This window comes from Rhinichthys klamathensis, unplaced genomic scaffold (genome assembly GCF_029890125.1).
Source record: "Rhinichthys klamathensis goyatoka isolate OS25496 unplaced genomic scaffold, OSU_Roscu_1.1 h1tg000254l_1, whole genome shotgun sequence".
Lineage (NCBI taxonomy): Eukaryota > Metazoa > Chordata > Actinopteri > Cypriniformes > Leuciscidae > Rhinichthys > Rhinichthys klamathensis.
The window spans coordinates 1,429,828-1,452,302 of NW_026606776.1; the positions used below are offsets into that span (position 1 = coordinate 1,429,828).

Genomic DNA, 22,475 nt, shown 5'->3' on the forward strand with positions numbered 1-22,475 from the left:
AGCCTTTTTTAAAGCCACCCTCAAATAAGTGGCCACATGATGTGCCTTATCTACCTCTTGCAGAGGTTTAGTATCGCTATGAAACGATTGCTTCAGAATTTTCCTATAAACCTTCACTTTTGAAGTCGCAAAACTATTCCGTTTTTGGAAGACCAACCTGTTTATGAAGTGAGATTTACAGATGGGTGAGAAACCTACTTTGGATATAGACAAGATGTGCCATAACGAGTTTCACAGATGTTTTATGGCTTGCATGTTAGGCCAACACGGCATTTTCATTTGGCACTGATTTCCATTTTAACTGAGCCGTCCTCCTCCTTGCTGTTCTCTTTCACTAAAACTTTCCGTCTGTCGAAAAGACAGAATAATCCTAATGTACAATGTTGAGTAAATACTTAAATATGATTTTATCAGTGGGGAGAAAAAAAACTTAAAATGTGTAGTTTATTTTGCAGGATTACATAGGTGAACATGTGTCTTCTGTATTTGATAAATTACTTTCTGGTGTTGTTGTTGCTGTTTTAGGCCCTTTTAGATGTCAAAATGTATTGCTTTGAATTAAAGGCTCAGATGAACTTACCGGTAAATGAAAATGCTGACCCTTTTTTCCTCTGTCTCTTTTACAGATCGTGAGGACCAATCAATTCTTTGCACGTAAGTAACCATTAGGTCATCTCTTTTCAACAGGTTACGTCAATCAGTTAGGGCTGATGGAAGTGATGTCACATCCCAAGGGGTTGCACAGAAATCAGCTTTTTTGGAAGCATGCATGTACAGCCATGCCTGAAAACATGAGTCATGTATCATTTCGGCATTAACTATCAGTAGCTGCAGCTGTTCGGCATGTAGAGCATCTCACACTGAGTCAGACCCACAGCAAATATTTCTAGTCAGTCTATAAGAATTCATCCATAGAAATGTGAGCTCTTGATGCATTAAGCCTGAATTATTGTCTTTGCACATTGTAAATAAGTAAACAGTCTCTCATATCTTTACAACATGTCTTTGTAACTGACGGAGAGTAGGTTTTTACATCTTCTCTCAAAGTCGACCCCTTCTGACCTACTGATACCACTGCAGCACACCCACTATGAAGGCATGATGTCCATGAAACCATATGTAGCTGGAATGCAGGGTTAAGGAATCCTTGCAGTCAATAGCTTGAAGACAAAAAAGCAGACATATTAAAGGACTGATTTACCAAAAATGTCATCATTTACTCACTCTCATGTATATAAACAGCCATTTCAGCATTTTCGGAGGGAAATGTCAAATGGTGATGGAAAATGCATCAATTAAGAGTGAAGAGATGACCATTTAATTCATACTTGTATAGCTTGAAAAGTACATTCAGGAAAAATGTGAGGTTACCGTCGACTGTATATAATATGATGATGTGCAATGCTAGAGCCTTTATGTAAACCTGTCGTGTGCAGCGTTTGTCCAACCAATGACACTGACACCCCAAATATGCAAATAAGAACGTTAACCCAGGGTGTAGGAATGTGCAGTGTGAAACGCCAGCTTAAGAATACCCAGGATTAATGGTTAACCACAGGTAAATTATGAGAATGACCCAGGGTTAACTATTTCAAGTGTGAAAAGCCCCTTGGAATATAGTGCACAATTATATGGACTTTTGAAGGTTTTTTTAATTTATTTTTTACCTTTTTGGAGCTTGAGGGCCATATCCAATTTTATTGTATGGAAGAGAGCAGACATTCTGCTTTTAAGGGTCTTCATATTCTTTAGAGAGTTTAAAAATAGGTTGTTAGACAAATAATCAACCATCTGTTTGACACATTAGTAACAATGGCATTAAAGACCCACTCCGATGAAAATAATGTTTTTCTAGGTGTTAACATGTTCTTGTGGCATTTTTCTGATGTTACAGGACATATCTTGAGAAAAATCAGCTCAAAGTTGTATTTCTGAGTATTTCTACATTCAAATGGCTGTGAATCAGTAGCAGACGCTAAAATGCCGGCTAAAATCGACTGGAGTTGTGACGTAGTAACTCCACTGGGCGTCTCCACACGCGACGTCTTGGAGTGAAATAATGATCGGTGATCGGTGATAACTTTGATTAACTTCGGATAATAATAATTAACGTGTATATAATACTGTTGCCCCACCGGTATTGGGGATGTAAGCTAGCGGGAGAGACAGAGCTCTCAGCAACGGGCAGGGGGAGGGTCGTCTCCGTGCCAACGGCTCCGCCCACAACGCAGAGGCGAATTGCTAATGAGCTACTGCCGCTCTGCTGAAGCGAAGTCCCAGAAAACGGCACAGGTTTTGTGATTTTGGCTAAAAATTGCATAATCATAATTTAAAGACCACTGGGAATGTTTAAAAATAGCTCAAAATATGATCGGAGTGGGACTTTAAGGTGCTTTAGAATTTCCATCCATAAATGCATGAAGATCCTGTTTAATTTTTTTTTTTTTAATTCAACATAAATTATATTTAACATAACAAATACTAATGGTATACAATTGTGTATATCGTCATAATCATCCTAAATTTTCTTAATATAATTCTTTGTTTTTACTTCAATATAATTTCCTATTTTGGACCGTTTTTGTTTAATTCACCCGTTTGCTTGATATTTTGCTATTATATTTCTCTGAATAAAGCCAGTATTAAGTGAATGTCTTTACAGGCCTTTGTGGAAGATGTCTGGCTGTCTGTCTAAAGATTTTTTCCATTTATGGGCAGATTAGGGAGAAGAATATTTGAAAAAAAATTTTTTGTGAAGAACTGTATTTCTTGTGTCTGTATCATTGTGTTATAAGGTTAAGTAATTAAAACACCATCTTATGCATTCCAATAATATTAAATAAGACTTTTAATGTTTACGTAATAAAAGCCATTGTGTATTGCACCAGCGCTGCTGAAAGGAACTGCAGCTGGAAAAACAAACGGCCGTGCTAGCAGATGCAGGATGTAGCCTGATGGCTTATTTAGCTTGTGGAATGCATTGATCATGCAAATGTACATAAATATTATGTACCCAATCTGCTATTTTATTTTATTTTGGGTAAGCTGTTGTCTTATGATGTTTTAATGTTTGCTTTTAATTGTAATTTTCTTTTGCAGAGGGGAATCAGGTGCTGGAAAGACAGAAAACACTAAAAAAGTCATCCAGTACCTGGCTCACGTTGCATCGTCACATAAAGGAAGGAAGGACCACAACATTCCAGTGAGTTCCTTTTCTTTCAGCCATTCGCTGAATCATTCATTTTGAAATCCGTGTGGAATTTCACTAGTGGTTTAGATGTGGAGGGAAGGATGTGTTTTTGGGTGCAGTACTAAGCAGAATAAGGTAAAATGAGGCTTGCCGGTTAAAAACAAGTGAATTAAGATTAGTGTAATTTTACTTTAGAAGGTAGACTATTGACATGCCGCCTTAAAAAAAAGTGTGATGCAATAGGCAAAGTTGTCGTCTTATCGTCTCTTTATGAGAGGGTTTTATAAATTTTAGATGGTTAGACAAAGTCAATCAGCGTGAGCTGTTCGTAATGCCAATTCATATACATAGTGCTTTGCAAATCATATTAGTCTAACCTATCTGTAATGCATTTACAGCTGAAGCTCTCGCAAAGTAATCTATTTTATCTTAGACACATTGGTTACAATGACATCAGGGTGCTTTTGCTGGAAGAGTTATTTTAACCACATTAACATACATCAGTGGATAACATGCACTTGTATGTCATGGATGGTGTTGTGTGTAGATTCTAATGTACTGGTAATGTTGGATAGATGTTCATCCAGTAATAACTGCTGGCTCTGACCGTGTGTGTAAGTAGTACACATTGCTCTGTATTAAGAAATCATCTTAAAGTCTGCAGTGCTGGCCTGATAACATGTATTTCTTCAAAAATATATGAAAGCATGCATGCTGAATACTTGTACATGCTGCAGTCATTGATCTTACTGTATTCGCATGGCCAAATATGCAACATAATAAAGGCTTAGATCTTTCCCGTGGTCTAAGATACTTGCAGAATGTGGCCCTGATGCCTTCTAACATATTACATTTGTTTATTATATACAAACAGCCAGAATCACCTAAAGCAGTCAAACTCCAGGCAAGTTCCTTTTAAGCTTTTTATACCTGCTCTGCTTGTGCATGCGAAACTAACCTGCTGTATAAACACGAATGGAATGTAGCCTATCCAAAGTGACATTTTCTGCACTCTGGGATATTGTTTGATAAAAATAAACACGTTACTTTAAGGGGTTTGAATGGTTTACTTTTGATTTATTGGTTACATTTGCTAAATAGTTTGAAATGTATGCAATCTTCAAGAAGTTATTTTTTAACTAGGGATGCACCAAAAATGAAAATTCTGGGCCGAAACCGAAAATTCGTGATGCACTTGGCTGAAAACTGAAATCAAAACGGACTTTTTAAAACAATTATTAATTTCTTAATTATCTTTGGCCGAAATTTTGGGTGCATCCCTAATTTTAACCATCTTAGTGATGGATAAATATATTAGAGATTAGGTAATGGATGCTTGGATGGCTTGGGGCATAGTGGTATATTTAAGCTTGCATGATGTGAAAACCTGTCATTTTTATTGGAATTTCATCTTTAATGTAGTTGATATCTAATGAAAGGTTCAGACTACACAATTATTTTTTTATGTTACGATAGTCACTGTGTCAGGTTATGCGAATTTCACTTAAACCTGCCGTCTTTAACGATGTGCGTGATGTCATTGAGAAGGCGTAACTAGCGACTGACTTCCAAAAACAAGAACGTAAACAAGCAGGCTACCGAAGTGGCGTGTTAGCTTAATGCTAATTCCAGTACTCACGGGTTGAAGCGTCTCTGCTATTGTTTGCCTGCATTTATCTTTTTTCACTGTGTCGTGGTATTCCCTCAAGGAAACATCATAAAGGCAGGAGTGATGTTTGCCATAGCTCCATGAACCTTTTCCTCTATTGCATAATTCCACTTAGCAGCACCAATACCATCATCTCTCTTTAGATTCGCCATGTTTGAAAGCTGTGTACGGAAGAGCTTCTGTGCTCCCATTGGTCAGTGCCACAGATGTGACAGAACTCGTTGTGGGGGACCGAAAAAAACGTTCTGTCGGGACATCGTGAAGCATCCACTATGACACAATACGAGTTTAAACGACTGATTCTTGCATCGCAACACCCCTTGTCGTTTTATTAATCACCAGTTTCACCACGACACCCTACGTCAAACAGATCATGCCAAAATTGGCCTGATATCATGTAGTCTGAACCCGGCATAAGATTGAGTGTGTTACAGATCCTTGCATGTTTTTAAGATTTTGTAGCAAAAAAAAACCTCATGAAACCTGAAAGTTTTATGCACCACACATATCAGTTGTCTTATTTAGACCAGCAACATTCTAAACCAGCAAAAGCCTTGATCATAAACGGAGAATCCATCCTTCAGATATATTCACAACACATTTTGTTCAACTTTTAAATCACCCCTTGCTGAGTGTGTTTTGTCTGTCATGTGTTTGTGTACATTTCCCTCTGTGACATTAATACCTCTGTTTCCATTGTAATGATTTGATTACAGAACGGAATCCTGTTTTATGTGAGTAGCTTGTAGTCCCTTGTTTTTTCCCCATGTTTTCTTTCTTTGATGGGCACAATAAATTGTTATTTTTATTAATTTTACTCTCATCTTTTGTTTTTACTGATGTCATTCTGCTGTATAAGATCTGCCTTCTTAATTATTCTTTTCTTCTCTCTTTTTGATCCTATACATACTATTCCTTTGGGGTGATGTCAAGTAATTTATATGTCTGTAAAACTACACTGTTGCATGTTAAAATACTGCATTATGGTGCAGTGGTCACGGTGCTGAATTCCCCTTTCTCAAATAACGTTACCCTGCTCCGTCCTACAGTTGGAAGGTTCTGGAATGTCATTTACAAAGAGCTCTGCTACAAAAAGCTCAAATTCCAGTAGTTCTTGGCATATTTTTTATAATATTGGAAGACTTTTTGACTTGTCTTATCAGACCTTCATTTTCTGGAAGTTGCTAATGAAATTTTGTCATATTAATGGTTCATTTATCTCCTGTTTAGATGAGGGTGAAACCTGTTTCTGTTCTTATAAAGGTTCATTACTAATGTTTTTTTTTTTTTAAAAGACAATTCAACAATTATTAAACAGAGAATTGGATTAATCTTGTAGTAGTCTATTTTAGGCCCTTTATAATATTAACTTTTAAAACTTTAAACCACAATTTCCTTGACTGTATCCACTATTCTGCTCGTTTTGGTTACCTAATGGGAACAGTTGGTAAAATCACAGTGGTCATTCTCTCTCATTTGTGCCGTGATGTGTTCCTGTCTCGTGACAACAGCAAGAACAATGGGACACCTGTCCAAACTTCCTATCAGATGGAAATGGACAACACCAAGGGTGTCTGGGGGGTATAAAGGGGTGGATGTCCCAGATTTGTTGCGGGGGGAGCTGTGATGTGGCGCAGTGGGGCTTTGGGCATCTGTCATTTCTAATTTAAGGAGTTTCCTGACCAACCCCACAGTGCCTGTATTTCAGGCGGCCAGTGAGAATTTGCACAAAAACCCTCTAATGGCTACCCAGGCTTTAATTAGGTTTGTAGGTTAGTGTATTTTTTACTTCATGTAGATGATCCGCTTCTAGTTTGAGGGTCAAATGAAGAGAAATGGATTTGCTGTAGAAGCAAGCTGATTGTTGTTAGCCATACAACATATCAACAAATACTGTAAAGAATGCAAATAGATGAAATTTATGATGCAGATGAGATGGAACATTTGAGTTTGGAATAATTTGTCTCCCTCAAGCTTACGTGTGTTAAAAGGGGGATGTTTAAAATAATTAATAAACTGATTTATCTGTGATAGTTGGGTTAAACCTTGCAAACTGTGCAAGAAATCTGTTTGTTGGTGTTAAATTTCTTGTCAAGGTTTTCTTGTCAATTTTTACGCACGTTATTGCTCTTATTTCAGTTACACACCTCAGTTGCATCTGTTCTTGTATTAAACTTAATGTAATCATGTAATAGTTAGTGTTATCTAACCAGTGATTGTTGCATTACAGGGAGAGTTAGAGCGTCAACTCCTGCAGGCAAACCCTATTCTGGAATCTTTTGGGAATGCCAAGACAGTGAAAAATGACAACTCTTCACGCTTTGTAAGTTTGTCAATTATGACTGATCTGATCATTTCACCATTGTTTTGCCAACTTTAACATTACCACAATGTTTTGTTACATTCTTATTACATTTTGGCAATGGTATTTATTAAGTTTATTGATAGGTTTAAAAAAAAAAAAAAAAAAAAATGTACCTTGCATGTAGCATCTGGAAAGGGCCATTTAGGTACACACTCACCAAAATCCACATTCAGCACTCTAAAAAGAGCTAGGCGTCTGTCTTACGTCTGCTCCTCTTGCCAGCTGATTGAGTTTTCGCTGGCATGCGTTAAAGTCAGCAGAAAGCTTTTAAGCATACAAACAAATCAAAAGCCGCAGAGGAATTTAATTCTTCGGGTCTTGCTTTAGGTAATTAGTTTGGGGGCATTTGCTGCAAATAAGCATGTATGTTAGCCTCTTATGCATGCTTTGAGTACCGTTTCCTTTAAGTAGAGCTATTTAAACATGCTTCATATCACGTATGCACAAGCCTCTCTGTTCAAACAATAAAAGAGACGATCATCTGTTCAAATGGATTCCCACAAAATATAATGATAGTTATGAAGCAATTGTATTTTGTTTTTCCACAGGGCAAGTTCATCCGCATCAACTTTGATGTAACCGGTTACATTGTGGGGGCCAACATTGAAACCTGTATCTTGATCTGATAACTGTTCAGTTACATTTGAGTAATGCTGCAGCACTGCTAACACTGATGATATGGGTGAATATTCTGTGTGTTTATTATCAGCAGAAATAAAGGTATGCAAATTGACTTTCTATGTGCTTTTGGAAATAGTTACTATAGCTTCAGTTAGTATGCCAGAGAGGAACCACATCATAAGCTGGCTTTAAGGGTTATGTAGATAATTAACAAAGCTGTATAGTAGCGCATCATGATGTGAATGATTTGACACAGTGAACAATGAGCTGTAAAATAGGCTTCACTTGCCCTTAACTCAATCTCAAGATCTTCTTGAAAAGTCCAGGGCCATTCGCCAAGCCAAAGATGAACGCACCTTCCATGTCTTCTACCAGCTGTTGGCTGGTGCCGGGGAACATCTAAGAAGTGAGTATTTTTTGTTACATAGTTACAACTTGATTTTTAGTACGAGTTTTTAATAATGAGATCCTTATTCTAAATGCAAGGTGAACATGGACATGTTTGTTTCCTGTGCAATGATGAAGCAGGCTTTGGATCTTTTGAATGTGTGAAGATCTCTGACTGATTATGGAGAGTTTGGTACAGTGTGGTGTCTAAAGACTGCAGCTGTCTTATTAATGCTCTTTTTCTTCTGGCAGCTGATCTACTCCTGGAGGGCTTCAATAACTACCGCTTCCTCTCCAATGGTAACATTCCTATTCCTGGCCAACAGGACAAGGACAATTTCCAAGAGACCATGGAAGCCATGTATATTATGAGCTTCTCTCATGAGGAAATCTTGTGTAAGCATACATGGAACGAACACACCTCTACTACATTGTCTATACTGCTGGTATACTACTAAATCATCATAATTATCATGTTGCCATTTCCTTTTAAGGAGCTTTAGCAAAAAAGTGTCTTATATTTCTTCACTTTTTCTAAACATCTTTTTGCCTTCACTATTGCATTTGAAATGGTCCTGCTGTATGACAAATCAGTTTACAGTACAAGTGTCCCATGTTCATAACGGGATGTATTGAAATAATTCAATATAATAATATTTATATTGAGTTAAATAGTGTGTTTTGGTGCATTTTCAAAAATGTAACAATTTTGAGTGAATACAATAGCTGAATAAATCCACGTGTTTCCAGTTTAAATGTTGTAATCAATTTTTGGATGGCGTAAAAGCTTGCAGGACATCAACTTTCCAAAAATATTTCATGTCTACTTGACTGTCTTGTCCTTGTGTTTCTGTCACTGCAGCAATGTTCAAAGTGGTATCAGCTGTCATGCAGTTTGGTAACATTGTGTTCAAGAAGGAGAGAAACACCGATCAGGCTTCCATGCCAGAAAACACAGGTACCTCATACTCTTTTACAGGTTTCAAAAATGCATAATGCCTTATTTTAGCACAGAGATAATGTTTCTTTTTTCAGTAATGGAAAGTCTATATGTGCATTTTATGTGCCTCAATAACTCTGTAAATCCTTTGGCAGTGCGTTAGCATTAAAGTGTTTTCGGTATCCAGACTACCCTTTGGTCTAAACCCTCGCACCAGATGGTTTTGTGCAGTTCTCCACGGCACTGTTTTGACAAATTACCCGTTGGACTTCTTTTGGGCTCCCTTGATGACGGCTTGAATGGTTTTTTGGATCTATTTCATATTAAAAGAAAATACCAGAATAGTTGTGCTAAGTTGCGTTAAATCAATCCTGTTTACATAAGAGCCCCAAAAACGACCGTTTTACCATCATGACGCATTCCAGCAAGCTTTACTCCACTGGCATTTTGTTTAATTCGTTTTTATCATTCGCCGTTAATGGTAAGAAATTGAAGCTTTCATCTCTTTAAGCCACCAAGTTGTTTCATTCACGACATGAAGCTGAAAGTTATAGTCGTGCTGGTGGTCCAAAGGGGGAACTCTTGGGGTTTGTTTGGCTGCTAAACGGGCTGTAAGGGTTTAGAAGTCAGTAAATTTCAATAACGACCTAACTTATTTCAAATACCTCTTATGCTCATGAGCAAATATGTCCTATAATAACTTCTCGCACTGCCATTTAAGTGCATAAGGGAAGCTCCTAAAACCCAATAAATTGAAATAGAATTTCACCATTTTTGGTCAGTTTGCATTAGATGACCATTTTGTGAACGAGTGCTTTTTTTCCTGTTTCTCAGCTGCTCAAAAACTTTGCCACCTGCTCGGCATGAATGTCATGGAGTTCACCCGTGCCATCCTGTCTCCAAGAATCAAAGTGGGCAGAGACTATGTACAAAAAGCCCAAACTAAAGAACAGGTAATGAACTATTCAGTTCTCCACTGTATATCTGTCAGAGCACCCTTCCTCCAATCTATGAAACAATCTTTTCATTAATGTTTTGCCCCTCTCAGGCCTGATCGTAGACCAGTACTATACTTTTGTACGTTACATTTTCTTTTTTTACCTCAGTCCATTTACAACAATAGGCTGATAGTCTCCTGTTGGTAAAATATCGTCATAACTGTTCAAATTCCGCAAATTGGGGAGTGTGTGAATTCTCAAAAACGTCCACTATAGGGTGCTTTCAGGTTTTACATACCATTTAAGAAAAGAAAGAAAAAAGTTGCGCACTTTGGAAGCGTGATCATTATGCATATTTTTGTAAATGTGATGCATGTCACCTTTTTACCTTGCCTTATCCTGTCTCTTTGTTCCTCTGACCAGGCTGACTTTGCAGTGGAAGCCCTGGCCAAGGCCACATACGAAAGGTTGTTCCGTTGGCTTGTTCACCGCATTAATAAAGCTCTGGACAGAACCAAGCGCCAAGGAGCTTCCTTTATTGGCATCCTGGACATCGCTGGCTTTGAGATATTCCAGGTGTGGCTTCCTCGGAATTAGTGCTCAGCTGTCTCTTATCCTAAATCATAGGTCTTTATCTCTGTACTTCACCAAATCAGAGGTCATATGATACCAGGTTTTCTAAAAATGCAGGCAATGCAAGGTCCTGAAAATAATGACAGTTTTGGTTAAAATAGGATGTTATTTGGAACCAACTTTTATTTGCATATAGGTTACCACAGATTTAGCAGGTTTTATTCCACTGATTCATCTAAATGCATGTTTGGTTTAGCTTAAATTGTGACGCATATATTACTATAGTGCAATAGAATGTAATTCTTAAAGGAATAATACATTTTTTAAACAATTGTATTATTATTAAGGAATATCAAAAATGTTCTTCCATGTTAATTTTAATAGTAAACAAAAAAAAAAAAGGTACATTTTTCATTTTGATTTTTACTTTTTAAAATGTTAATTGAATAGTTAATGTTTTATGCTTTAATTTGATTACCACTGTTTCTGATAATAGATTTGTATAAAAAAATGTGTGTTAAATCATATATCCAGAAAAATTTAAATGGAAAACAAAACACAGAATTTCAACACATTTCATAGACACAGTTTTAATAAAAAAGGGGGCGTTGGAAAATAAATTAAACCAGATTTCATAGAGCCCATTTTTTTCCCCCATTAAGAAGATTCCTTCAAGTTGTGCTGGAGAATGTCTTTGCTATCTTGGTGTTGGACAATGCTTCGGATAAGATGCATCTGCTAAATTGAGTAATATAATAATAACATGGTTTGGAAGAGATAACAAGGTTTACAGTAAACAGTGTAATTGGATACCCACTCATAGCTGCAGTATTAAGTTAAGTGATATTGATACTGATATTGGTCAAAGAATCAATTATGCATGCTCTGGGGCTAAAATACTATGGACAAAAACAATTTGATCATATTTTATTGTTCTCTCCATCTTTTGGCAGCTGAACTCATTTGAGCAGCTCTGCATCAACTACACCAACGAGAAGCTTCAGCAGCTGTTCAACCACACCATGTTCATCCTGGAGCAGGAGGAGTACCAGCGTGAAGGCATTGAATGGAGCTTCATCGACTTCGGCCTTGACCTGCAGCCCTGCATTGACCTCATTGAGAGACCGGTGAGCTCCCCCATCAACTCTTTTATACAGATTTTTTACTACAGTTGTGTTTGTCCTTGAAATCTTTGTTCTGGTTTGCTATGAATATTTTCTACCACAAGCATTTGCAGAATTTAATGGGATTTGAAGTTAATGTGAAAGTAAAGAATGCTTTTAGTGTTTTCTTTCAGCTTTCCTATAATTGTTTTGATCGGTCATATGGTGCCATTCCCAGGCAAATCCTCCCGGTGTGTTGGCTCTGTTGGATGAGGAGTGCTGGTTCCCAAAAGCCACTGATAAAACCTTCGTGGACAAACTGGTGCAGGAGCAAGGCACTCATGGCAAGTTCCAGAGACCACGGCAGCTCAAGGACAAAGCCGATTTCTGCATCATTCACTATGCTGGCAAAGTACGTCTGCATTCATATTTATGACACCACACTAAGCTGTTGGATTCACCACTTGTACTTCAGTTCTGTGATATTTCTTATAATTTAGGCTTGCTGTTGCTGTTTAAATGCAGCACAGTCTGCATCATAACCTTATGTAATTGGATTTAGTCAGGTCATACTGACTTGCAGTGAAGTGTTGCGTTTCTGTCTTTCAAGGGTAGCAGCATTCAGCTGTGGTATGTGCTAACCATAGGCCACATCTGTTTCAGATCAGTGAGCTGTTTGCAAAAGAAACTTGACACTGCATGAAATGAGGAACTTTTGATATTTCTCTCCCTTTGAGCTACATTTAGGTTAAAAGCCAGAAAATTAAAGATTGCTTTGTTTCCTGTTGTTTAAGAAAAGTAATAAGTGCATTGATTTATACTTTATCACTTTCAGTAGTTACTTAACACTATGCAAACAGCCAACAACTGCAGAACCCCTTAAATGACACGATCTAGATTGAACCAGTCCTGGCTTAATTCCATTATTCCCATCTTGAGTGTTTTCTTGAGCTAACGCAGTGTTTATTTCCCTCATACCGCAGGTTGACTATAAGGCAGATGAGTGGTTAATGAAAAACATGGACCCTCTGAACGACAACGTGGCCACGCTCCTGCACCAGTCCACGGATAAGTTTGTGGCTGAATTGTGGAAGGATGGTAAGCGGTTTTCTTCTTGAGTGGCTTCCAGATTCCACCCGACATATGAAACAGCCATTTTTATTGCTCTACCCTCCCAGTCTGTGAAGAAAGAGACTGTTGTTTTCAATCTTCAGTTTCATGTCTTGTCTGTCTTGTAAAAAGAGATGGTCATGCATTTCGGTGGCTTTATGCAAATATTTAAATGAAGCGGGAGGGAACTATTAATTCAGTTACAAAGGGTCAAAATTGGGGCTGGGCAGTGTGTGAGAATGTGTCGAACAAAGAAGATATAAGTTTACGTAAAAGTATTCATACTGTGGCAAATAATTACGGTACTTAAAAAAGGTAAACAAAATGTGTGTGTGCCAAGATCGATCAGCTGGTTCTTAAAATGTTCAAATTAATTTACATCCCAATACATTTGAAACCAGTGTTAATGGAATGATGACTTAATGTTACTTGTTCATAGCACTAACCAGTGTTTACTACTACTTATGTCTTTATGCTAGCTGTGTTCTACTACTTTTTTATTTTGCTTTTTTTTTCTTGTTTATCCCCCCTTTGCTCCCTTCTGTCTCAACCATAGAGATTCAGAATTTCCAAAGAGCGTCTTTTTATGATGTCTCTAGTCTCCATGAATCGCCAGGTGAAGGTATACGATGCTGTAGGTCTCTGCTTACCAGCGCATTGTGTACTTTCAAACACTCCCATGGCTTGTAGACCTGGGCCCTGGTCCGTCTAGCTGGCTAACTTTAGAGTTAGCTGGATCCATTTGGAAGGAAGCTTGACTTGGCTGATTCATTAGGATGCCCAAACTGACCATGAATGAAGATTGCATGAAAAATGAATGCATGTGCATAGCAAGTAATGACACAACACAACATTTGAAAGTGACCTGGGTAACTCTCTGAGTGAGCTGGCTACAAGGATTAGGGCCTTGTTCCTTGAGTGCCTTTCAGTAATTTTGTTTACTTCGCACGCCCCCTAAATATTCCTCCTCTAATTTTAGAGTTTAAAAAGTGTAAAATAATTATTACATCTGCACCTGTAGTATTTTCAGTTCAGAAAGTGTTGAAAGAATCCATTTTGCAAAGTTTTGTGAGTTTCACCTATTTTTCTAAGTACATGTGTGAGTCATATTTCAACCCAAAATCAAATAAAGATAAAAAAAAAAAAGACATTATTTATTAACTTAACTTATTTTCTATAAGCGATCAATAATATTATTATTTTTGGCCTTGATTTCGATAGTACAGTGCAAGGATAGAGATGAATCACTGAGGAAAGAACAGGGAAAGGGAAACCGGGTCAGGAAAGGACGACAAGCCAGAACTCAAATTCGGGTCAGCAGAAGCGCTGCTGCACTGTATGTTGGAGCGCTTGCCCACAAGGCTATGACTCCAATTGCAATTACACATTTTTCTAAATTAAAATCACAAACAAATTTTATAATAAAATAATACATTTAAATATTATTTTTATCATAATAACAAGAATCATCAAGAATAATTATATCCGGAATGGATAGTAATGACGTTGCTTGGGGGTAAATGTGCTTAATTGTCAAGTCACCTTTATTAATATAACACTTTATACAGTACAGTTAGTCTCAAAGCAGCTTTACAGTGATAACAGGAAAATGATGCAGTTTGGCTGTGAAGTCAGTTCAGTGTTGATTCAGTTCTGTTGTTAAGATAATCAATTATTAAATTAGTTCATTTTATTTCTAAAGCAGTTCTGCAAAAAATGATGTCATCATCCAGCACAGTTCAGTTCCCCTTCAACAGCGTCAGTACAGTCAGATCAATAATGTTGAATATATATATATGAATATTGTCATGAAAACAGTACCACAATGCAAAAAAAAAAAAACTAATGGTCCTAAAATGGGCTTCACAATCTGTATGTTAGGTATTATTCCCTTTTTTATTCCTTCAATTTTGGAGTGAAATATGACCTGGACCTGTTTTTTATGAGATTCCCCCAAACACAGCTTGGTTTTCAGCAGACAGTGCGGTGTGTGTGTGGTATGGTGGTTATGCCCATGCACCTCACGGTCAGACTACTTGTTTGTTTTAAGTGTCAGACGGAGATTTGATAGGCCGTGTGAGGGAGATGGAGTTTGGGTGAGGAGTGGAGGAATTCTGTAGCGTCTCCGACAGGGAACGTGGAACAATACACGTCTTGTTTCACTGGAATCCAAATGACTCGCACAGTCAACACTGACAGCTCAGTAGATTCTCCATGGGGGTAAAGGAAGCCACGTCAGGAGCCCCATTATGAACAGAACATTGCTTGGAAGCGGTTCTTAAAAATGACATTTACAGGAATGCTGTAACACCTACAATTGTAGTTCTAGCAACAGTAGCTGGACTTGGCAAGCCCCACTGAATCCAAATGAAAATGTCGTTTCTGATTACTTCCATGTTCAATTATTGAAGTTTGACTGTTATCAGACTCAAATTTGTGAATATAATTTTTCTGATTGGTATCTTGTTTATTGAGGGAGAGAACTTGGTATACAAGTCTGTTATATTTCACAAAAAAAAGGAATAAATTCTTTACTTTATCAAAAAAAATTACTTTGGTCATTTTCATAGAATCTCATTTCTGTGATATAACTGCAAAACTATGGCTTGTTTGATTAAAATCAGTACAACAAATACTCAGACAATGTATTACTTTACAAAGCACTTTAAGTGCAGTAATGAGATTTGAATTATTCTGTTTTTCAGTAATGGAAAATGTACTAGTTTAAAACTTCTTAATGAAGCCTTTTTAAGGCCATTTTTAAGCCAAATGTCTTCCTTTTATCAAGAAAGAATAATCGATTATAAAGCACTGCTAAATCTACTCTACCTTTGCTAAAATTACATCTCTGCACCACAAGAAATCAGATTTGACTAGATTTGTAAATGTATATTTAATGTATATTTGTTAATACAGCTCACTGAATCCATGAGAGCAGTTACTGAATTAACATCTGACTCACTGAAGTGCGAGGTATATGGGTGAAATATGTCCTAAACATGATCTGGGTTTTGAGATTCACCCTTCCATTTTATTTCTTTTGCAGCTTGTGCTTGTTTATAGATTTAGTCTTATCCTTGGCACTTTTCATCTATTTCATATCTCCATTTGCCTAGCACTGGACTTGCTGGCATAGTAGGGGCCATTGGCTCTTGAATTGGCTGTCTGAACTTGTGGCATTGAGTCAAAATACACTGTACTACTTTCAGAAAATTATTTTCTGGTTTCTTTTGAGATATGATGACTAAAAAGGCCTGACAATATCAAAGCACAGTTTTGTAAAAATGCAAAAATACACAGTGTATTTTGACCTTCTGCTTGGTGTTGTTGAATTAGAGCTTTAGTTGTAGATTTACCTCTTCCATCTTCACATGATTTGGCTGTGCTGTGTGTCTCTCTTCTTTAATTATGTTCTGTAAATACTACTCTTAATATCAACCTAACCGCTTGGTATCTCTTTTCTCTCACTCTTCATGGTAGTGGATCGTATTGTTGGTTTGGACCAGGTGGCAGGGATGAATGAGACTGCATTTGGAGCTACATATAAGACCAAGAAGGGCATGTTCCGTACTGTGGGTCAGCTTTATAAAGAGTCCCTTACAAAACTCATGGCCACACTCAGGAACACCAATCCCAACTTTGTCCGCTGTATCATCCCCAATCATGAGAAAAGAGTAAGTGACATTTGTCCCTTCAGTTGTAAGTAAATGTACTTTTAGCTGAATAAAAAAGAGAGAGTTTATTTAATGTGGTCATGCACCTCATTGTCATTGCTGTTCTTCTCTGTTAGGCTGGTAAACTGGAGCCCCATCTGGTTCTAGACCAGCTGAGGTGTAATGGAGTTCTAGAAGGAATCCGGATCTGCAGGCAGGGGTTCCCTAACCGTATCGTCTTCCAGGAGTTCAGACAGAGGTGCGTTTCAGATATCTCATTAAAGAGTTGAGAACCTCTGTCTTCATTCCTTTTCAGAAGCTGTAGCACCAATATTATATTTTATCAGTGATCCAATTGTTAAATCTGTTTTCCTATCAGATATGAGATCCTCACCCCTAATGCAATACCCAAAGGTTTTATGGATGGCAAGCAGGCTTGTGAGAGAATGGTGAGTTTTTGTAAAACTAAGACAAATGAGGTTGATCAGTCCTTTTTACCATCGAGTTTCATATGGAGGTACAAAGCCCCAAATAAAATGATTAAATCACAATATTTTAAAATACTATTGTATTGTATGAAACATTCTGTGAAAACACACACTACCATTTAAACGTTTGGGAATTTTTATTTAATTTTTTTTAAAGAAAGGAATACATATTTTTTTTCAGCAAGGATGAATTAAATTGATCAAAAGTGACAGTAAAGACTTTTACATTATTGTAAAATGATTTGTTTTTCAAGTAAATGCTATTCTTTTGGACTTTCTGTTCATCAAAGTATCCTGAAATGTTTCCACAAAGCAGCAGCACAACTGTTTTCAACATTGATAATAAGAAATGTTTCTTGAGCAGCAAATCAGCATTATAGAATGCTTTCTGAAGGTTCATGTGACATTGAAGACTGGAGTGATGATGCTGAAAATTCAGTTTTGTATTACAAGAATAAATTACATAAGAGAACAAAACAAAAACAGCAAAAACAATAACCCTGTGAAATATTATTACAATTTAAAATAAATGAATGCCTTTTTTTTGTCGTTTATCAAATAAATGCAGCCTTGGTGAGCCTCATAGTATAGTATTTCATAGTATCCATTTTCAGATACATTTCAATGTATAATCATAATAAATAAATTATAATAACCATAATGAAAAAAATAGTATATCCAAATGTAACTTTAAATTATAGTAGGCTTTATTTCCGAGTAATAACACATTTTCTTGAAGTAGCTCTATCATAATGATTTTATTAATTTAAATTTTTTTTAAAGTTAATTCAAGAAATATTCCAAAATAAACAGGAACATTATTTATTTAGTTAAGTACTTTGGTCATAGAATTTCTTTTTTAATGTCCAATATTGAAAAACTAGCACCTGAAATTTAGAATCCGCTAAATACTAAGTATCATTGTCATCTGTAGATCCGAGCCTTGGAGTTAGACCCAAACCTCTTCCGGATCGGTCAGAGTAAGATCTTCTTCCGCACTGGAGTTTTGGCACACCTGGAGGAAGAGAGAGACCTGAAAATAACAGATATCATCATCTACTTTCAGTCAGTCTGTCGAGGATACCTGGCTCGCAAGTAAGTCCAAATGCAAATGGCTGATTTACGTCTGGTCTTAAAGGGTCAGCGATAATATGCAGCTCTTACGGTTTATAGTGTAGAGAACACAATATTTGAAAGGTATTCTTATGAGACCTTGTCAGTGAATTGCTGCTGTTTTGTGGTTGTGTTCCTCAGAGCCTTTGCTAAAAAACAGCAGCAGCTAAGCGCTTTGAAAGTCCTCCAGAGAAACTGTGCCGCCTATCTGAAACTACGCCACTGGCAGTGGTGGCGACTCTTTACCAAGGTTGGTGTCAGATTTGAAAAGAGACTGTTTACATAACTGTTGGAATGATTTTTCTAGCTATTGTGTACATTTCTGAGTAAAATCTGTCTGTGGTTGCAAGAGAAATTGACTCTTAAACAACTGATTTTCAGTATGATTGTGAAGTTTTCAATCAAGACATGCATTACAACTGTGTCTGCAGGTGAAACCTCTCCTCCAGGTGACCCGTCAGGAGGAAGAAATGCAGGCCAAAGATGAGGAGCTCATTAAAGTGAAGGAGAGGCAGGTGAAAGTGGAAACTGAATTGGTGGATATGGAGAGGAAACACCAGCAGGTTAGCACACATTCGAAGTCATTATAACATATATGTACACCATAGTCTCTTGGGGCTTTATTCCTTGTAGTGGAATGTCCATGATCTTGAAACCGAGAAAAGATCTCCTGTGATGTTTTTCAGCTCTTAGAGGAGAAGAACATCTTGGCAGAGCAACTACAGGCTGAGACAGAATTGTTTGCTGAAGCTGAAGAGATGAGGGCTCGCCTGGTGGCTAAAAAACAAGAGCTAGAGGAGATTCTTCATGACCTGGAGTCCCGCGTGGAGGAGGAAGAGGAGAGGAACCAATCGTTGCAGAATGAGAAGAAGAAAATGCAGTCACACATAACGGTGACAACTTAATATGGGAAATATATTCTTGGATCTGCTGTAAACTTATAATAGTAAATCTGTATCTAAAACTTCTGCAGTTAGTACTAGCTAATAGTAAAGACTATTGCTGTCCATAAACCCCAAGTGTGTGTCTTATAGGACCTAGAGGAACAGCTAGATGAAGAAGAAGCTGCCCGACAGAAGCTTCAGTTGGAGAAGGTGACTGCTGAAGCCAAGATAAAAAAAATGGAGGAAGATATTCTGCTGTTGGAGGACCAGAACTCCAAATTCCTTAAGGTCAGCGTGGTTGTCAAACTCCCTGAAACAAAAAGCAGCCCATGGCCTTTGCGATAAGGATGCAAATTGAACTCTTTCTTCCCTGCCTATCCCCCAGGAGAAAAAACTCCTGGAGGACCGTGTCAGTGAGATGACCTCCCAACTGACTGAGGAAGAAGAGAAGGCCAAGAACCTTGGCAAAGTGAAAAACAAGCAAGAAATGATGATGGTGGACCTGGAAGGTGAGGACAGTGTTGAATATGGATAATTTTATTCAAGTAAAACAATGGGACTTAAATGTTTATGTTTGGGCGTTTGACCATCAGAGCGTCTGAAGAAAGAAGAGAAGACAAGGCAAGAGCTTGAAAAAGCCAAAAGAAAGCTGGATGGCGAGACCACAGACCTACAAGACCAGATAGCTGAGCTGCAGGCCCAAATTGAGGAACTCAAGATCCAACTGGCCAAGAAAGAAGAGGAGCTGCAGGCTGTACTGACCAGGTGAGCATCAGTGAGGAGCACAGAATAAGAAAGAGAAAAAGGAGGTTATTTTAATGAGTAAAATAAAATATAATATAATGGTTGATCCAAAATGCTTTGGCTGTCATCTAGACTACTATGTCTAAATAATAACTCATGGTTGGCTGAGTAGTGGAATTAATTGTTCATTTATTGTTCAAAAGTTTGAAATCTTTACATCTCTTGTATTCTCCTTGTATTCTTTCTTACCAGAAACTTTTGAACGGTAATGTTTTCCCTCAAAAAAAGCAGCAAAAACCCTTTCAACATTGATAATAATGAGAAATGTTTCTTAAGCACCAAAACACCCATTCAGTAATAGGTCAAATTTCACATGTCAAGAGATATACCAGTCATAACAGAGGTTATTTACAAATAGTCTTAAAGATACTATAGCAAAATTGGCCTAGATTTTAAACTGTTCTGTTTAACTCTAAGGATCAGCAAGAGTTTGTAAACAAAGTGTAGAATATTACCCCTTAAATTATGCATGCATCGTTTTGCTAATAATCTCTGCTTATGTTTGTTATTCCACAGAGGTGATGAGGAGGTCGCTCAGAAAAACAACGCCCTGAAGCAAGTACGGGAGCTGCAGGCCCAAATATCTGAGCTGCAGGAGGATCTGGAGTCTGAGAAAGCAGCCAGAAACAAAGCTGAGAAACTCAAGAGAGATCTGAGTGAGGAACTGGAGGCTCTGAAGACTGAGCTGGAAGACACCCTGGACACCACCGCCGCCCAGCAAGAGCTGAGGTACAAGACGAATGAAATTAGGGCCAGTTTAATCCGTCCCCATTTTAGCAAGAAGAAATATCAACGTTTTTAATATAAGAGTTTAAATGTTAGAATCGGAGTGCAGTGATTAGCATGGATTGTTCTGAAAAAAAGTTTGACTTCCCATTCATGTCATAGCTAAATAAAGTGTGCCTAAGGTTGACCCCTCAAAATGGGCCTTTTGGTAGTGCAAGTGAAGAGCCATGTAAGCCAGATTGAGTTCATTAGTATCTGACCGTTTCTGTTTTCTTTGAACCCTGCTCCCCAAATGTGTCTCACCTGATAATGTGTCTTTTGCTCTTGAAAGGACCAAAAGAGAGCAGGAGGTGACCGAGCTGAAGAAAGCCATCGATGATGAGACGAAAAACCACGAGTCACAGATCCAGGAGATGAGACAGAGGCACGGCACTGCTCTGGAGGAGATCTCTGAGCAGCTGGAGCAGGCCAAGAGAGTAAGCCATAGAGATAGACTAAATGACTCATTACTGTAGGGAGCAATTTCAGTTTTAATGTCTTGACTGGAACGCTGCCAGTCGTCTGCTGTCAAGAATGATGTGTTTGGAATTCATTTCCTCGTTCAGTGATTTAATGTGGTTCAGTCTCCTGTTTATACAGCTCAGGCAAAAATCTGGCTCTCTCTCACACTGTCTGTCTGTCAACATTAGGTCAAGTCAAATTTGGAGAAAAACAAACAGACTCTGGAGGGTGATAATAAGGAGCTGACCAGTGAGGTGAAGAGTTTGCAGCAGGCCAAGTCTGAATCTGAGCACAAGAGAAAGAAACTTGAGGCTCAGCTGCAGGAGTTCATGGCCCGCTTCAGCGAGGGAGAAAAGATTAAAGGAGAACTTTCGGACCGCTCCCACAAACTACAGGTCAGTGCTTCCACTGTGTCACATAAACTACAAGTTAGTGCTGTTACACTCCCTCCCCCTCACACACTACAGATCACTGTTGTTTCATTTGATTTTTGCTGACTAAAAGTGTGGCTAAATTTATAGCTGCATGATTAATAAAAAAGAAGAAAAATTGCGATACGGCTTGGTGTGATTCTCAAAGTGTGAAGGCTGTTAAAATAAAATAATTGTTATTATATAACAATAAAAATATATTATTATATAGTGATATTGATGTATACGCACAATCTTTTTTTTAAAGCACATATTTAACAATTATGGTTAATTCTGACTCTGTGTTTGCGGTCATATACCCGTGTACATTGGAGGGATATTTTACACAACCTGGATTCTGATCTATTTCAATGCAAATTAAACATTTTATGTTTGTCATTTGTTGCAGGCGGAGCTGGACAATGTTTCTTCTCTTTTGGAAGATGCTGAGAAGAAGGGAATAAAGCTAGCCAAAGACGCTTCTAGCCTAGAGAGTCAGTTTCAGGACACTCAGGTAATGTGTCTCTACAAACATGAAGTGCTGAAGGAGTGGATTTATTATCAACAAGGTTGACCCATAGTATCCTCAGGAAGTATTTTTATTGTTGAAACGGCAATAAAAAACTGCACAGATTTGATAAAAACAGTTGTTTAATATTATGTATGTAGGAGCTGCTTCAAGAGGAGACGCGTCAGAAGCTAAACCTGAGCAGCCGTATCCGTCAGCTGGAGGAGGAGAAGAACAACCTCCTGGAGCAGCAGGAGGAGGAAGAGGAGGCACGAAGGAACCTGGAGAAACAACTGGCAACACTACAAGCCCAGGTACTCACAATCTCTCCATATGTTTTAATGAGGATATGCGACATGTCAGTTCATATCAACATCAGCATCATATCACATTCATTAATGAAGTGTTAATCTGCAAATAACATGTTGCCAAAGAAACTCACAAAGCCTGTCATGTTTGAGGACAAAAGTGATGTAAAAATATTTGTTTTTA

General features: G+C 37.8%; 1 protein-coding gene across 4 annotated transcripts in view; it reads left to right on the forward strand.

Moving 5' to 3' along the window:
- The window catches only part of myh10 (myosin, heavy chain 10, non-muscle), a 62,045-nt gene that overhangs the window by 26,000 nt on the left and 13,570 nt on the right, over positions 1 to 22,475 (forward strand). Inside the window, exons 4-32 of one of the 4 annotated variants that reach the window (XM_056266989.1) lie at positions 627 to 654; positions 3,100 to 3,202; positions 4,065 to 4,098; positions 7,094 to 7,182; positions 7,773 to 7,836; positions 8,153 to 8,251; positions 8,485 to 8,628; positions 9,095 to 9,190; positions 10,007 to 10,125; positions 10,534 to 10,686; positions 11,637 to 11,810; positions 12,025 to 12,198; positions 12,770 to 12,884; positions 13,453 to 13,518; positions 16,377 to 16,570; positions 16,687 to 16,808; positions 16,929 to 16,998; positions 17,972 to 18,132; positions 18,292 to 18,400; positions 18,582 to 18,713; positions 18,837 to 19,043; positions 19,185 to 19,322; positions 19,420 to 19,543; positions 19,628 to 19,799; positions 20,355 to 20,567; positions 20,896 to 21,040; positions 21,254 to 21,460; positions 21,885 to 21,989; positions 22,145 to 22,297. In XM_056266989.1, coding sequence (XP_056122964.1) covers positions 627 to 654; positions 3,100 to 3,202; positions 4,065 to 4,098; positions 7,094 to 7,182; positions 7,773 to 7,836; positions 8,153 to 8,251; positions 8,485 to 8,628; positions 9,095 to 9,190; positions 10,007 to 10,125; positions 10,534 to 10,686; positions 11,637 to 11,810; positions 12,025 to 12,198; positions 12,770 to 12,884; positions 13,453 to 13,518; positions 16,377 to 16,570; positions 16,687 to 16,808; positions 16,929 to 16,998; positions 17,972 to 18,132; positions 18,292 to 18,400; positions 18,582 to 18,713; positions 18,837 to 19,043; positions 19,185 to 19,322; positions 19,420 to 19,543; positions 19,628 to 19,799; positions 20,355 to 20,567; positions 20,896 to 21,040; positions 21,254 to 21,460; positions 21,885 to 21,989; positions 22,145 to 22,297 — 3,710 coding nt within the window. Of the gene's footprint in view, positions 1 to 626; positions 655 to 3,099; positions 3,203 to 4,064; positions 4,099 to 7,089; positions 7,183 to 7,772; positions 7,837 to 8,152; positions 8,252 to 8,484; positions 8,629 to 9,094; positions 9,191 to 10,006; positions 10,126 to 10,533; positions 10,687 to 11,636; positions 11,811 to 12,024; positions 12,199 to 12,769; positions 12,885 to 13,452; positions 13,519 to 16,376; positions 16,571 to 16,686; positions 16,809 to 16,928; positions 16,999 to 17,971; positions 18,133 to 18,291; positions 18,401 to 18,581; positions 18,714 to 18,836; positions 19,044 to 19,184; positions 19,323 to 19,419; positions 19,544 to 19,627; positions 19,800 to 20,354; positions 20,568 to 20,895; positions 21,041 to 21,253; positions 21,461 to 21,884; positions 21,990 to 22,144; positions 22,298 to 22,475 lie in introns of all 4 variants that reach the window. The other 3 variants (XM_056266991.1, XM_056266990.1, XM_056266992.1) reach the window with 3 other exon arrangements.